This window comes from Hyaena hyaena, unplaced genomic scaffold (genome assembly GCF_003009895.1).
Source record: "Hyaena hyaena isolate Hyena2069 unplaced genomic scaffold, ASM300989v1 scaffold_132, whole genome shotgun sequence".
NCBI classification, from domain to species: Eukaryota; Metazoa; Chordata; class Mammalia; order Carnivora; family Hyaenidae; genus Hyaena; species Hyaena hyaena.
The window spans coordinates 1610867-1628291 of NW_024080764.1; the positions used below are offsets into that span (position 1 = coordinate 1610867).

At 37.1% G+C, this 17425-nt stretch overlaps 1 protein-coding gene across 1 annotated transcript; it reads right to left on the reverse strand.

The window, feature by feature from the left end:
• Positions 1-15513: 15513 nt before the first annotated feature.
• Positions 15514-17071, reverse strand: LOC120235574 (UPF0415 protein C7orf25-like). The gene is given in 1 exon segment (XM_039237970.1): positions 15514-17071. A coding segment is annotated over 1 exon segment (1266 nt). The 5' UTR covers positions 16996-17071; the 3' UTR covers positions 15514-15729.
• Between the last annotated feature and the right edge of the window lie 354 nt (positions 17072-17425).

Below are 17425 nucleotides of genomic sequence, written 5' to 3' on the forward strand. Positions count from 1 at the left end.
GGCAACCAGCTGCATATTTGCCCACTGAAACATCAACATGCACCTTATCCCCCCATATATGGAAGACACACAACCTTCCCTCAAAGAAAACAAACCCAATGTCTCATAGGATTTCTACATAGACCTCAAGGCCCAGGATCTTTGAGTTACATGAAGATCTGCACATATTATGTTGGGGGTGGTTCTATTGACCTATAGATTAAATTACTACAAGAGATGAATGCGAAATACACAGCAGTCAAATGCCACCTAATAAAAATAGCCTTGAGACGTGGCTCTAGCAGTGGAATTTGTTCCTTGATTAGCCAATCTGATAGGTTTTGATTCATCTCTTGCATAGGTTATATCACCTGCTTATTTTCCTCCAAGGCCCTGGCTTTGACCTCTGAGAGAATTTTCCCTGCCCAAGATCTCCTGATTGTATCTGAGGTGAGTATTAAACAGTATGCCCTTCTTGGGGGGTTATATAAAACACATGGCTTGCTTCCTACTATTCCAATTTTAAAGGCCCAGAGATGTATTTGTAAATTCAAGGGTCATATCTCCTTGAGACAAACATTTGAGATTTCTTTGGCCACACGGTTGCCTAAAATTTAATATGCTTCTGGTCTATTTGTATCCAATCATCATGACAAGTATCCATGTGGATTATTACTTTGTCATTGTTACTGTATTTCATTCATTATTATGAAGCTAGTGCATCTAAGAAAATCAAAATGTTGTTTGTCTCAACCCTTCAGGGGCTTATAGTCTACAGAATGAAATGATACTTCAAAAAATGAAGCATTAAAAAATAAGTAACCTATATTTATATATATTTTTAAAAAGTAGGTCAGGAATAAGTGCTATAAATACAATTCAATAAATACAGAGAGTCTCTCCTGAAGTAATCCTAATAGGCTTTGTGGAGGAAATTCAGAGGTGATCCTATGAAGGACAGATATTTAAAATAGCTAGAGAGAAAGAGAAAAGAACTGCTAAAGATTCAGAACAACCCACAAAGAGAATGACATAGATAATGAATGCAGAGTATCTCCCTAAGGAAAAAGAAAGCATGATGAGCTATGGACCTACAGATTACTCTCAAAGACGTCTGTGTTTAGAGAATAAATATAAAATGGATAAAACCTAAGGGATATTCTATCCCAGATGGAGATTTGGCTACACTTGAACTTCTGTTGTTCAAATAAGAATAGGCAATCTTAGGGGCTCTTGGGACACTGGGACAGGATTGTAGTGAAGTGGGTGAGGCGAGGAGGCATTTGATCCTACATACAGGAGGTAATGGAGCACAGAACTGATCCAGTTGGTATCTGAATGCTATAAATAAGGCCTCATAGCATGTGATCCCAAATTTAAAAGCAGCCTTCTTTTATCACCAGCATCAGTTCACATTGAATGACTGGAAACTTTACCTGAACATGTCCAAGGCTGTCGCAATTCCCGTGCTCACCATTGCTTCCCGCAACACTTTTTGTCTCTTCTTCCATCTCCTCTTCTCCTTTCTTCTAGGCTTTGCCCTTTCTCTACCCACCCTCATGTCCCTAGGGACCAACATGGGATCCTTTTTTATCCAAGTGTAATTTCTAGCCTAAATAAGTTTATCTTTCATTATTAGCCTTTATCTTTTGTTTTCTTTTTCTAGCTAGTTTAAGTAGAAAAAGGTTCATTAGAGTGCTAGAAAAAGAATCCCCAAGAAGTCTAGCAACAATAAAGGTTAGGAAAAGCTCATTCTTTCTTTCTTTCTTTTTTTTTTTTTTTTTAATGTATTTTGAGAGAGTGTGTGCAAGCAGGGTAGGGGCAGAGTGAGTGAGAGAGAGAGAAAGAGAGAATCTTAAGCAGGCTCCCCAGCCAGTGTGGAGCGGATGCAATGGGGCTTGATCCCACAATGCTGAGATCATGACCTGAGCTGAAATCAAGAGTCTGTCACTTAACCAATGGAGCCACCCAGTTGCCCTACATTTGTCTCTTTGAAAGTAAGCTCTAACTCTGCTCATCATTGCCTTTGGCACTTAGGATGCTAGGAACTGTATACTGGAACTTGTACTAAAGATAAAGACAAGGCATTAGCTCAGTATCACCCAGTCCCTGACTATACTTGCTTCTTTGTATATTTTGTATTGCTTACTTCCTCTTTCTGAGCTCATGTGACTATACCTACTTAGAAGAACTATAGCTACAAAGAAATTCACTTTCAAGGAAATCTGAAAATATTATCTATCCATCTATCTATCTATCTATCATCTATCTAATTTATTTATTTTTTACCAGTTTTTTCATTATAGGAAATTTCATTAGAAAGAGGTTAAAATATTATTGACTCAACTCATAATACTCTTGATGAACCCTATATGCATATATATTATATATAATATGTTATATATAATATATATATGCTATCCATCTCTGAATGGATTAAATATAAAGAACTTTACAAATATATTTAATCAAATTGTTCAAATCTAGCATTATTCAGAATATTAAAGTACATTTCATTTATCTTTCTTGCAATTGCATAAATAGGGGTTAGCATTAAGTGCAAGGGCTATTAGGCCCATTCATACTTCTGGGGTAAATATCCTAGGAGGCCTATTATATTGGTTTGTCTTCAATTATTTTCTTTCTGGACCTGTTCAGGGTGCAGAAGTTACCAACGTTAGTGTAGCATTAATAAAAGATGAAGAAAAAAGACCACAAATATGAAAAAGTTCAATGTAAATCCTCTTAAGGTAGAATTAAAGATAATAATGTTGGGGCACCTGAGTGGCTCAAGTGGTTAAGCAAGTGACTCCTGATTTTGACTCAGGTTGTGATCTCATGGTTAGTGAGTGCTGTGTGCTGACAGTGTGGAGCCTGCTTGGGATTCTGTCTCCCTTTCTTTCTTCCCCTGCCTCACTCATTCTCCCTCTCTCTCTCTCTCTCTCAGAAACAATAAATGACATTTTAAAAAGATAATGTTAATAAAGGGACTTGGCCTGAAACATTCAGATGAAACAAAATTTTGAAGGATATTATATGAGCCCTAAAGTGATTGGTTTACTTTTTCCCATGGTTTGCAAAATGTTGCCATTTATTTCATCAGCACTTTTACTGACTTCAAAGCATAGGGTCATGAACATTAGGTGATTTGGAATTTCAAAGATCGTATTCACTATGGTGTTTGCTTTTTATTTTCCTACCCAAACTAAAATACAAACTTGCCAGGCCACTTATTTTCAGAATAAACCCCAAAACCACAGAGCTGCTAAATTATTATCAACACAAACTAAAGTTGAAAGTTCTTATTAAGAATTGAATATTGAAAATAAAGACCAGAAAGAATGAGTAGCTACACACATCTATTTCACTCAAGAATCCAAGTCTCAGACCATTGATGAAGTGTGTTATGCACGAGTGTAGGCCAGTGGATCAAATGGAGCTAACAGGTTTTATATGTTTGTTTACTTTCATACAATTGAAGAAAATACTATAGAACCAAAAACATATGCTTCCTGTTTCTTTTTGCCAAAGATTTCTCCAGCTCAGTTTTTAATTCATTATATCTTCTCTTGATATCTCAAAAATTGTACCACTATTTTATTTTTCAATCTAGAAATCCAAAACATAATGATCTTTTCTGTGTGTGTGTGCTTCCAGAAATGTTTTTTGTGTTTGGAATAAAACACACACACACACACACACACACACACACACACACACACACACGGCATTCTCTCGATCTCCACGCCCCCACCCTGTATGTGTGTGTGTGTTTACTTTTTTTACTGGCATAATGTGAGAAACCTAGTTATATTTATGCTAGTGTCTCTCAAGCTTTTTCAGTCCATAGGTTCTCCTTATTATCATTAGAAAAAGAATAAGAGCAGAAAAAAAGGGGAGGGGGAGGAGGAAGAGGAGGAAAAGCAAGAAGAGAAGAAGAGGAAGTGGGGGGGGGGCGGTAAGCCAAGAATGACAGGAAAAATATCATGAAAGAGAAAGAGAAGGGAAAGGAGAATAGTGGTAGCAGGTAACATATCAGAAGGCAGGTCTTCTCGCTCTCCCTCTATCCCTATACACTTAATTTGCATTGATTATTACCTTCTACCCTTTTTCATTTGCAGGGATGTGTCATATTACTCTCAAATCATTAATATTTAACTTTCTTTGGTGAGAGAATCTTTCTTCATCTCCATTTTCATGGATCTTGCTTTATGGGTCATCCTGTAACTCATCTGTGGCTGCAAATTTCTCACTCTATTGTTTCTTTCCTCTCAAGAAGTAAACATTTTCGTCATCTCCAAAAACAAATATACAATTTCCATTTGACCTTTACATAGTTGTAATCTGCTAGAACTACAACATCTTTTGTTTCATAGCCAAGGTTTTAGAAGGAGTAGTTTCCTCTTCCTGTATTTTTCACATTCCTATTCCCATTTGTTTTTCAACTCACTACAGTATGGCTTCAACTATTCAAGTGGAAAATGTCCTTAGAAGGTTACAAGTTTCCCTACATTGCGAAATCTTAGACACACTTTTGAGTTCCTCTCTCTTTTCGATAGCATATGGTGCTATTAGATTGTTTCATACTCTCAGCTCTTGAAATGTACTCATTCCTGGCTCTCATGAAACTGGTGTCTCATGGAACAATATCTCAAAAATTTTCTCCAATATTTCTGGACATTCTGAATTACTTTTTCTGGGCTCTTCCTCTTCTACATATTATTTATAGTTGGTGTCACATAGCATTCTTGTATTGGTTCAGTTTTCTTTTCACTCTACAAATTTCCTCCTAAGTGATCTCATGCATATCTATGCATTAATACATGATAAATGTATGGTTGTACCCCACACAAGAAAGAGTTTGGACTAGTGTATGTAAAGTTTTAGATATATATAGATTAGAACTAATAGTTCATGTATATATATACATATACATACATTTATAGTATATACGTGTATGCATATATAGGCCTATGTGTGTGTGTATATATATGTGTGTGTGTGTGTGTGTGTGTGTGTATACATTGAGTAGTGTTAACTGGATTTCTTACAGAAATCTCACCCTTAAAATGTCCAAAACTAAATTTAACACTCTCTTCCACTATTGCCCTCATTGCCACTCTCAAAAATCTTGTTTCACTGTACTAAGGGGATTGTTAAACAATTTATTCAGTATTCCAACCACTGGATATAATCTTACTTATTTATTCTCCCCTTGTCCTATACATGCAGTCAGTCTTAAAGTCATAAAAGGTCCATTTCCAAAAGACCATTCCATCCACGTCTATTACCATTTCCTTAGTTCAGACCTTTCCCACTTCATGCCCGAATTACCACAGCAGCCATATGTCAGGTATTTCTGCCTATATACCCCAAACATCACTTCACTACTCTTCTTAAAAATTATTTTATCAACTCTTATTAATTACTGAGTCTTTATTCCCAACCACTAAGTATTTTTATCTGAAGCTGGGAGGGTGAGGAGGAGAGAAATATGGAATTGGAGTATGGTTGAGAAATCAGGGCTCAAGTAAGCATTGCATGTTGATTAAGTGCCGAAAGTGCACCATGTATTTTACTCATACTATCTCTTTAATCCTTTCAGTATCCCTGTGGGCAAAGTATCATGATCCTCCAAATTCTACAGATCAAGAAACTGAAGTATGAAGACATTAGATTTCCCACCCAAGGTCACATATCTACTCACTGGAGGGAAAAATGAATCCAGGAAGTGTCAGTGCAGCCCCAGATTTCTTCAGTCCACATGCCATCATGAAATCACAGTAAGTGGCACCTTTTGTTTTCCTGGATGAATATAAAATATCAAAAATCTAGTATAATAGACTGTGCTTAGGAAAACAACTACGCTAAGATACAGTGAGAGGAGCAGTCAGAGAGGTAAATGGATCAGAATAAAATATCAAAAGAAAATCAAGAATTCTCTTCAGAAAAAGCCTGTGACCCACAGTGCTAAGATTTCTAAAATGGTGAATAGACATAAGCTATTTCTTAAAAGCTTTCCAATTTTTCTTAGACAATAATTCATTACAGTTGGACATATAGTATTATGAGTGTGAATTGTTTTTAATAACTATGGGTTACAACATTTTAATATTTTATCATAGTTGATAATTTGCAAAAACAAAATAAAAGAAACAGTTTTCCAAAATTTTCAATGTGGCCTTTTATGCTAACAACAAAACACTTTATTTGCTACTAAAAAAGCACAAATACAGAGAATAGAGAAACTGTGTCATGTTATTTTAATAACTATTTCAATATGAATAGAATGAGACATAATGAAGAACACATGTTTGCTTGGTGCTAATGACATAACATTTTACAGTTTTATAGATAAAGCAAAATGCATAATTTGAACCAGATGTTGAAAAACTTTAGGATTAGTATCTAAGGACAAATATTTCAGAAAATATGTGGAAAGGTTACCACACATTTGCTACTGGGAGTCTTCCATGCGAGTGTCTTTACATTGAACTTTACTCTGTTTCTCAAAATAAAATTGCAATCTGTTCTCAATACTATATGTACTTTTTAAATCCCACAGGAGAAGCAGTTAGGCAAAGTGGTTAAGTGCTCAGATTCTGTAGTCACATTTTTGGCTTAATCATTTTCTGGCTGTGGGATGTTGGGAAACTTAACCTCTCTCAGCCTGATCCATCATTCGCAAAATGCAAATGAAAACAGTTAAACTTACCTCACAGCAAAATTGTGTTGCTAAGATGAAGCTAATACCTGAGGTACTCTCCCCTGAAACATAGCACTCAATAAAAAGTAGCTAGTATTATTGTCATTGTTATTACTGCTACGTTTTTTCATTATTGCTGCTAATAAATCATTCTTCAAAATTATTTACAGTTAAATCACTTCAGTTTCACTCAGTGTCAGTATTACTGTTTGCATCCTGAGAAGTGTATCGTTCAGGCTTTTAAAAGTTTGATGGCACAGAATCACACTAGTTATCGTCAGGTAATTGGGGTGTATTTTTACAATATACAGGGAAGCTTGAAAAAATAGGAAGTGGTCTTAGAAGCCATTCCAGACCTAAAACATAATTTCTTACCATTCCTCATACAACTCTGGCTCTGTTGGTCTGGCTATAGCCGCACTGATTCAGAAGCATCTCTACTGGTCATTTCTGCAGAAACAGGTACTGCCTGGGCTCCAGGGAAATGCTTCCACCTACCAGGCACCCAGATGCTTCTGCTGAGCCTGCTATCCTGAGCTGACTCCAATGTCAACGTGATTTCAATTCAAGCTCATCTAGAAGGAAAGCCTTGAAGGATCGGCCACCATATTTAGTATGGTATGTCCCTCAGAGGTGGGGTTCTCCCTTTCATTACTACATAAACTGCTAGGCAGTAATTCTTTGTTAACCATGTAGTTAGTGGAAAGGGAGCAAACAGGATGCAGCAAGACAATATGAACATGTATTTTTTTTCTTTTTTTAAAATTCTGAATCTTCTCAAATGGATCGTGTAACTGGTAGATGTGTGGTGAAGGCCACAAGGCTCTTGCTTAACTCATTTGTTTCTCTAGTAACTCATTGGTTTTTCTCTACAGATGAACAGATTCATCCAGGGAAGTCATTTGGCCCCATCTTTCCATGCCATTTTTGGGGACCACCTTTCCTTTGCTTCCAGGGCTTGTCCAGGGTCAGTCAGGACAGACATTTTACACATTGTGATTTTGTTCTCTCACCAGGCCAAGCAACTCACCAGAGTCTATTCCCTAAAGATGATCACTTTGCAGAGATACTCACAGTTCACTCCCTAGGAAATTAAAGTTGGGATTGAGAAAGAAAAATCTGCTGTAGGGTGTAACATGTCAACTCAGGATTATCAGCAGCCATGTTTTCTTTGTTGCTTTGTGTGTATATGTGTGTTTTGTTTTCTTTGGTTGTTTGTTTTGATTTGCTATATTTATGGTCAGGAAAACAAGAATAAGCTCACCTTTGAGGGAGAGAAAATTGAGGCAGCCATAAAGACAGGCACAAGTCTTGAAGTTCCCGTTCTCAGGTAATGCCTGATAATTAAATGTACACCTGTTGTGAAGTTATGTGAGATATTCTTGCACCATAGTAAAATCCCAGTTGCTTAAGCTAGTGCCTGTTAGTATTTATTGTTTGAAACTAGGAGTCCTAACAATCAGTACAAAGATAATTTTTCCTCATGGATATAAATTAGGCACTAAAATGACATAGATTATATATAAAAATTCCAAAATAAATTTTGCAACCAATTTGCTGTCATAAAAAGGAGGAAAGCTTTAATTATAAAGTTATGGGAATAAAATGGTTTCTATGACCTCAGCTTCTTATCCTACCCTTAAGTGTTTTTGTTTCATCCTTGTTATTGAAATGTTTAGGTCTTACACTTTTTAGTAACATATAATAAAATAAATAAATTTTTAATTATCTTGGATCTTCAACTCAAACAGACACTAATTCTCATTGCTTAGAAATATAGATATTAATGTAGACAATATGAGAGGTGGCATATGGTTTGCACTAAATCTAGGATATATGTTAAATATCTGAAGATGAATATCTATTACTAAATTGAAACCTTGATATAAACGGATTTTTTGGCCATTTTCCTTTTTTCTCTAAATAAATGTGTCTGTGTATGTGTGTGTGTGTGTGTGTGTGTGTGTGTGTAATATATATGTGTGTGTTTGTGTATAATTTTGTATTATACATATATTCACATTTCACGATACAGAGAAAGAATTGGGCAGGTGGGTGATATTTATTACAACCTGGCCTTAGTCATCCCAAAATCACAGTCCTAAAGCTATTTCAATAACTGTTTATAAATATTAGAGGTTTACTGCTTAATAATCTATCCTGACTGGTTAGATCCAGATAAAACCTAAAGAACTCCTAAAAATGATATACATATCTGAGAACTCTCTTTCCCGAACATTTTTGCTTTATATGATTCATCTGTTGTCTTACCATATTGTTGGAGACTAGGGGAAAGTTTTTTGATTTCTTCTCGTCCACACTTTCTCCAGATGTTCCAGTCATTATTTCTGGAAAACAAACTATTCCTAACTTAGTGGCCTAAAACCACCACTACATGATATGTTCACAGGTTCTGTGGGTCAGGAATTAAGATAAGGTCTTGCAAATATGTCTGCTCTCTGCTCCACAGTTTTGGACCCTCAGCTGAACAGACTCAAATGGTTGGGGGGGTCACTCACATACTTTGGTACTAGATTATTCTGGAGTCTTCTTGGGATAAGAGGCTGAATCCTGGGCTCAGCTTTACTGTCAACTGGATACTCTCAATATGGCCTTCCTAGGTGATTTGGTTTTCTCCCATCACAGCTGGGTTAGGAGATACCCAGGAGAAAGCATCTGGGGAGTGAGTGTTCAAAGAGAACAAAGTAGAAGGCACATGGCTTTGTTATGCTATAGCCTCAGAAGTCGTATAGCATCACTTTCCCACTCAGGCTGCTAGGGGAGGGGATATAGACACCAATTTTTTAACATTTATTTATTTTTCGAGAGAGAAAGAGAGCAAGAACCAGTGGGGGAGGGGCAGAGAGAGAAGGAGACACAGAATCCAAAGGAAGCTTCCGTCTCTGATCTGTCAGCAGAGAACCCGACAAACGAATCAGACTCTTGAACTGTGAGATTATGACCTGAGCTGAAGGTGGACACTAAACTGGCTAAGCCACCCAGGCACCCCAGCACCTTTTAAAAGGAAGGAATGACAAGGAATCTGCAACCATTTTAAATCCAATCAATTGAAAGCAGACATGAGAAGCCAAATGCAAATCTAAATATACATCATTGGTAAAACTCGATTGGAAATACTGCAGGGACATGCTACTTCCTCATTCTATTTGAATTTGTGTACCTAGTGGCAGTTAAAATTTCAGAGCATCAGCCTCTTCCACATCTCTCCATTCCATTATAGAGGAGAATAGGTCCCAAGATATTTATTACTTTAGAAGAGGAATGAGAGAATTCACTCTGCTTGAAGGCAGGCAAGTCAAGGAAGAGAACTTTTGATTCATCAATGGTTTCCATGGACAAATTAGACAGTCCTCTAAGACCCAAACTCAGTGAAAGAGAAATATCAAGGAGATAAAGTTAATAGTAAGCCAGTCTTCAGTTGAGTTCATTTGCCAATTAAATGAAACTGTGCTTTAATTTTCATGATTTTGTGGTCATGATTCTCAGAAGGTGACCAAGAGGTTTACAAGCTAAAATAATATAGGGTAGATTATAAATATAATTCAACAGAATAGAAAATATGAGACTGAAAAAAAAAAAAGAAAAAAGAAAATATGAGATTGCACCAAATCAGAATTATTTGTGTTGTTCAGGGAGAATGTTGTTACTTAGTCACTATGTAAAACACATTTCATATTATGTACATGGTTAAGCATTATTGAAAGCCACTGCAGGGGCACCTGGGTGGCTCAGTTGATTTAGAGTCTGACTCTTGGATCTGGCTCAGGTGATGATCTCATGGCTTCATGAGCTCAAGCTCCACAGTGGGCTCTGTCCTGGCAGCACAGAGCCTGCTTGGAATTCTCTCTCTCCCTCTCTCTTCCCCTCCCCCAATCAGGATGTGTCTCTCTCAAAATAAATAAATATAAAAGTAAAAAAAGAGAGAGAGAAAGCCATTTTACCAGGAAAACTCCTGTATATAACCAGAAAAAAAGAATGAGAGCATTCAAATAGCATTGTTCACATTAGAAAAATAACCAGACACATTCAAACATCTGTAAGAATTTACAAAAGAATGGTGAATAAATTGTGGTATATCCAGGTAATTAATATACTATGCAGCAGAGAAAGTCATGAATAACAGTGAAAAGGACCAATATGGCTAAATCTGAGGGACAATTAACTTAAAAATCATGCTTTTGAAGAATATTTATAGTGTGATTTCATTATATGCCTTAAACATGCAAACTATTTAAAAATAAATATAAAACAGATGCAATAAAGCTTTAAAAATGCAACACAGATTTTACAAGGTTCAACAGGCTTGCATTTTCCTGAGTCTTTGCTTACGAACGAGTAGTCTCATGTCTCTGAACACCAACTTCAGTTTTCTAATATGACCCTGAAAAGTCAAAATGTTTCATACCTTGTTTACTGATGCCCTAGTCTTAAATTCACCCAATGTGATTGTAATTTCTGTGTATTATTTTGGTCCCTAAGTGCCAGACCTTGTCTATTGTTTCTCATCAAGAAAACAAGTTTTAAGGTTTGGGTGGCCCAAAAAATAAAGATCCTTCTTCCTGCTTCATAGAACTTATTTGTTCCAATAAACAGTAGGTAGAAAGGAGAAATCAAAATTAAAAAGCCACATCAAACAAGACTCCTGGCTTTATTGTAAATTCTGGAAAAGGGCAATAATTTTGCAAATTCCGTTAATTCTTTAACATGATGACAAGTATAGATACTTTCCACCTCTAGCTATGATAAAACATGGTACCACAGTTTTCCCTGATAGACTTATGCCAACTGAGTTTAAGTTCACAGAGGAGGGGCCCTGGATAACTGGCACATTAGCAAAGGTAAAAATTAATATTTTCCTTCTCCCTCCACCCTTCATCCTGCAGATGCTCTCTGGCTCCTTTGCTTTGGCACATCTCTTGTTTCTGGGAATCAAATTTTGTTTGAATGACTGCTATATACACAGTTGCTACCTCATAGAGCCAAATCCTGAACAGGCAGACAGAATCAAGATGTGGTGATCACTATATTATGGAGAAAATTTTTTTTCTGGGAAAATTTGCTTTAAAGCCCACTCCTTTTTCATATAATGAAAGAAATAGCACTGGTTATATTAGATAGCATTTTGATGTCTTATGGATTTATTAGGCATAAAATAGCTTTTAAGAGGAAATTATTACAGTGTTGAGTCAGCTTCAAAAAGTTCAGTGTTTTGGTTCAACTGAGTATGATTACTCACATTTGAGAATTCATTATAAATGCCAGGCTCCATATCTCATTTTTCTTCCAACTATTCAAATTTTATGTTCCTCCAACAGCTGTATTCAAGGTAAATTTGCCAAATGTGAAAATCATTTTCTGTGCTGCGGGTACCAGTTGCTAGGAATGATGCTACATTGTTTTTCTCTTCAATGGCATCATTAAAACTCCAGTCAGTTAATCATCAAAGGAATTACACAAACAACTTTTTCAGTTGCACCAAACATAACAAAACTTGTCAAATTTATTTTTATACAAAATTTCCATGACAATAATGAAGCAAACACCAATGTCTGCCAGGCATCACAGTTTGTGCATCAGTTTTATATTTATCCATCCTCAACTTGTCAAAATATCACGACCATCCCCAAGCAAATGCATTTACTTGAGATTTTTTATGCACCTTTCCAAAACAAGTTGTTTAAATGCTGCATATCTGTGAGAGCTCAAACCTAAATGATAACAATATAAACAGGAATGGAAGTGAGTATTTTTAGCTTTGTGTTAAATCTTTTAAAAAATACCTCCCACTTGCATTAATGTTCTAATATAGTCTCATCAATCACCCATTACTAATTGGATTATTAGCTATTTCTCTGATGTTGTACTTCATTTTTTTATTTTTTTAGTTTATTTATTTATTGCGAGAGAGGAAGATCGAGCAGGGTAGGGGAAGAGAGACAGGGAGCGAGAGAATCCCAACCAGGATCCACACAATCAGTGTGGAGCTGAAACTCAGGAACCGCAAGATCATGACCCAAACTGGAGTCTGATGTTTAACCAACTGAGCTATCCAGGCACCCCTGATGTTGTACTTTAAATGGATACCTAGATGCATCCTTATGACATTAGAAAAGAAAAGGGACAAAGAAGTTTAAGTGAACTTATTTTTTTCCCTTCTGCCAGGCCCCACCATTTTCTCAGTTTCTGTAATCATGGATTAGAGAGTCTCAGGTTGAAGTCTACAAAATATATAGCACAGGGCTCTGAGGTGGGAGCAGGAGTCCTAAGTTTAGACATATGCCAAGAATATCTTCTGATTTTGTGACTCAAAGTGGAGTACATAAGAGGGTGTTTGAATATAAAAACGATCTGCCCATTAACTGGTCCACAGGCTGAGCAACACTGATCTAGGTCAATTATTTGCCTTTCTCTATGAGTCCAAGATTATCTCCAGGCGTTTTATTCTAGTATGAATTAACCCTACAATGCAGAGATAGCTTTTATCAACATGCTCCAGAGAGGTTTTTAAAATTTTTCTTTTAAATATTATTTATCTAGGGGTGCCTGGGGGCCTCAGTTGGTTAAGTGGCCAACTTTGGCTCAGGTCATGATCTCATGGTTCGTGGGTTCGAGCCCCATATCAGGCTCTGTGCTGACGGCTAGCTCAGAGCCTGGAACCTGCTTCGGATTCTGTATCTACTACCTCTCTCTCTGACCCTCCCCTGCTCATGCTCTCTCTCTCTCTCACTCTCTCTCTCTCAGAAATAAATAAAAAACATTTAAAAAAATTAAAAAACTAATATTATTTATCTAATGAAAGATATTATATTAAGAGTTTAATATAAACACATTTCTCTATTTTTCTTACTTTCTCCTCCATCCATTAAAAATTTAAAATATTGGAAAAGCATCTCTTCCTTGAAATAATAAAGTTACATTTCCAAATGCATTCATAGAGTGAAAAACAATTTGCTCCAAGTTATTCAAAACAGTGTACTAACAAATATTAATATTAAAACTAATGTGTTATAATCAAAGTAAATCACAAAATAACAGTAATTGAAACAAAAATGAAATATAGTACCAGATATTCACAGCAGTTTAATTAGCTGCTTCATCCTGCTTCAAGGTTTTTAAAATAACTAGCAGTGCAAGTCCTAAAGCTCTAACAATTTGGTTACATTTGCCACTAGCAAATGTTCAGTAAATACATAATGTTCAATTATAAATTCTTTTTTTTTCTGTTTTTGTTTGTTTCAGGTTTTTTAAAAAATTTGAATTAGTTAACATATAATATAATATTGGTTGCAGGACAGAACTTAGTGTTTCATCACTTACATATAACACCCAGTGCTCATCACAAGTGTCCTCCTTAATACCCATCACTCATTTAGCCCATCCCCCTTCTACCTCCCCTCTATCAACCCTCATTTTGTTCTCTATAGTTAAGAGTCTCTTATGGATTACCTCCCGCCTTTTCTTTTCTTCTTTCTGCTAAGTTCCTCTGTTTGGTTTCTTAAATTCCACCTATGAGTGATATCATATGTTATTTAATAATAAATTCGAATGTGCTTGTTTTATTTTGAACTTTTTGTTTTAATATTCTATATTGTAATGCATTATTAAATACATAAATAATATATGTAAGCTCTAAAGAAAAATAGTATGAACTCACAACCCAACCCCCAAATGAGACCATTCCCAATAATTTACATCTATCTTTGTGCCATTCTTCTATTCCACCCCATTATGTCTCCTTGAGGGAGAACCACTGTTTTTCATTCTGTTTACCACTTTCTAGATTCTCTAGTTTTATTGTGTGCTGAGGTATGTATCGGTGTTGCATTTTTAAAAAATTCTATCATTATATATACTACTGTTGTAATCTTTCAGGATCTGTTGTGTTGTCCTGATCTGTTTCCAAAGGTCCATTCCTGCAATCATGTCTAGCTGTAATTTCTTTCTTTTTATGGCTGCGTTCTATCCAATTGTGTGAATGTGTCCCAGTTTCTTTACCCACTGTCTTGTCAATGTGATTTGAAGTATTACAAGTTTTGGAGGGGTATGCCTTTCTCTTCCCTTCTCTCTCTCTCTCTCTCTCTCTTTTTATCCTCACAAACATTTTTCTTTTTTTTTCTTTTTTCTTTTAATGTGGACATAAAAATTTATTTTTAATTACAAATTGTGTCATGCAACAAGCATGGAATCTCCCCTATCACCATTACACAAGAGTGAAGTAATGCAGCTGTCGCTTGCCACTTGCAAAAGAAACAGTAAAGGCAGTATTTGTAAGTCAAATACTTGCACTGTCGGAACTATTTGTACTTAAAGGTAAAATTTGATTTAAATGCTTAATTCTTTTACAACTTAATCAGATTAACATTTTGCCCTAAACGTCCCAGCTTTACAGCAGTGAGGCTGCTGACAACCTTTCTTTTCACAAAGGTGTATCCAGAGGCTCACGGGACTCAAGTGACCAGTATTTACTTTATTTTCTTCTGTATTAATGTACTCTTTACCCACCAGAGTACACCTGACATAGAGCAACCAAGAAGTTCCTTATCATTAATAATGGCCCTATCTTTACAATCTAAAACTAATCATAAACGATTACTTCCCAGCCTTAACCCACATCAACTGATAAATCACTATAATGAAAAACAAGCTTCAGAGTTTTCTCCAGGTATTTAATGCAATATGCAATGTAGCCATATTCCATGAAATGCTGATTACCACTAGGGGGCTGTTGCCCTACTGAATCAAATAAAAGTACTGCAATACAGCTAAAAGCTTTAAGAGAGATGTATTTCTGCTCTTAACCACTATAATGTAGACAGTCTGATAAATAAGGTTGTCTCTTGTGCTTTTTCTACTGTGGGAGGATATATATTTTATAGATGACACTCACAATCAACTCTACTGGTTTAAGAGTTCTAAATGTTATGTTTACTATAGACCTTTTTTTCTTCCCCATTTAAGATGGGAAGACCCAGCCTTTGGTATAAGTAACTTATAATTTCCATGGCAATATTGAAATGATATCATTAGTGTTCACTGTCAGTTGTGTAGTCTTTTGGTAAGGGGGTGGCCAGAGCCTCTTTGCTCTCAGTAAGTGCTCGGGGCTGATGGATAAACACACTAAATTTAACACCCTGGTTGTTGGCGGCTCTGACAAAACCACTATTGGCAGTCATCGTGATGGCTTTTAGAGTGTCTCCTGTCCCAAAAATTGTTAACGAGCGGCTATTGATTTTTGAACTGGCCACTAGTCTCAAGGCACGCTCCGAAGGCTGGTCTGGTACCACATTAATTTATTTAATTAGCATCGTGGCCCTCTCTCTCTCCCCAGGTCCTCCTAAGGTATCTAGAATAGACTGAAAGTCCTTGACAGCAGATTCACAAGCAAACAACTCCTTGTCCTTCATAAATGCCTCCAGCTGCGGTAAAACCTGCTCCTTCATCTCTTGCTCTGCTTGTTCTGTGAGCACTTTTTCTTTGAAGATAAAGTGGCAGCCTCCATAGCTGAGAGCAGATACATATGTGATTAAAGTAGTAATGTACAGATTTACCCTTTTGCACACATCAACCTTAATTTCCGTTGGAAACGCAACACTTGCTAGTATATTTTCTCGGTCTACTCTGGTCACTTGCAAAAGTTCAGGGCCTTCATCATAAGACTCACTTTCGCTTGGCTGGAGCTCTTCAGGATGATCTAACAGAGAGTTAACTGCTACTATGTCTCCTCTCACCGATATGCCCATTTCTAGGAGCTTCTCCGCCATGGAGCTGGAGACACTGTTGTAAAACGCAAAGATGATGTGAGGGTTGCTATACTGCACTGGCTGCTGGTGACTGGCCTGGAGGAAGTCTTCAGCCTGCTCAATGATGCTTTTGTCACCATACTGGCCCCTGCCCAGCCAAATGTTATGTAGAGCTTCAGCCTTGCGGCCAATGGCTTTCACCCATGTATGACCGCCATTTGCAACTACATCCACCACAAGGGTCTGCTTTTCTCCCAAGGTATCTGTGTAACCAAAGACATGAAGAACACTGACAACTTCTACCAAGTTTTCTGCTGATTCCACAATGGCTCTTAGGTGCGTTAGATTAGTGCTCTGTAAATGGGATTCCTTAATAGCTACTTTCCCAGCATCTACTTTCTGCAAGAATTTTAATTCTGCCTTCAATTTGCTGCACAGCTTTGCACCACCTTCTATGCCACCTTTCCTTGATCGAGAAAGTGATTCTGCTCTCTTGGTCAGTTCCTTGGCTATGGCGATTCGTTCACAGAGCATGGAGTGTGCAGACATGCTGACAGCATTATTCCTTTCCCACAGCGCCAGAACCACGAGCGCGAGCGGGCGGCACGTGCGCGCGCGAGGCCGGGACCCGCCCCGCCGGGAGCCCTCGCCTGGCGGACCCCACCCCACGCTAGTCGCCGCGGCTCCTCCCGCGTCACGTGGCCTACTCACAAACATTTTTCTTTATGTTCTCTAGGGTCTATGTACAAGCTGCTCATTAAGTACATGTTTCCCCTTTATACTGGGCACGCAGATGACATTTCTCATATTTCCTTGGTATAGGCCTGTGACTGGGTTTTGCCCAATGAGATGTAATAGCCAAAGTATCTTACATTTGGGATACAGCTTTTAAGAAGAGTGTTTGCCTTTTCCACATGCTCTTCCCCCTCTACCAACTGGTCACAGAAAAGAAGAGGCTTCAGAAGATGGTGAAGGGCCA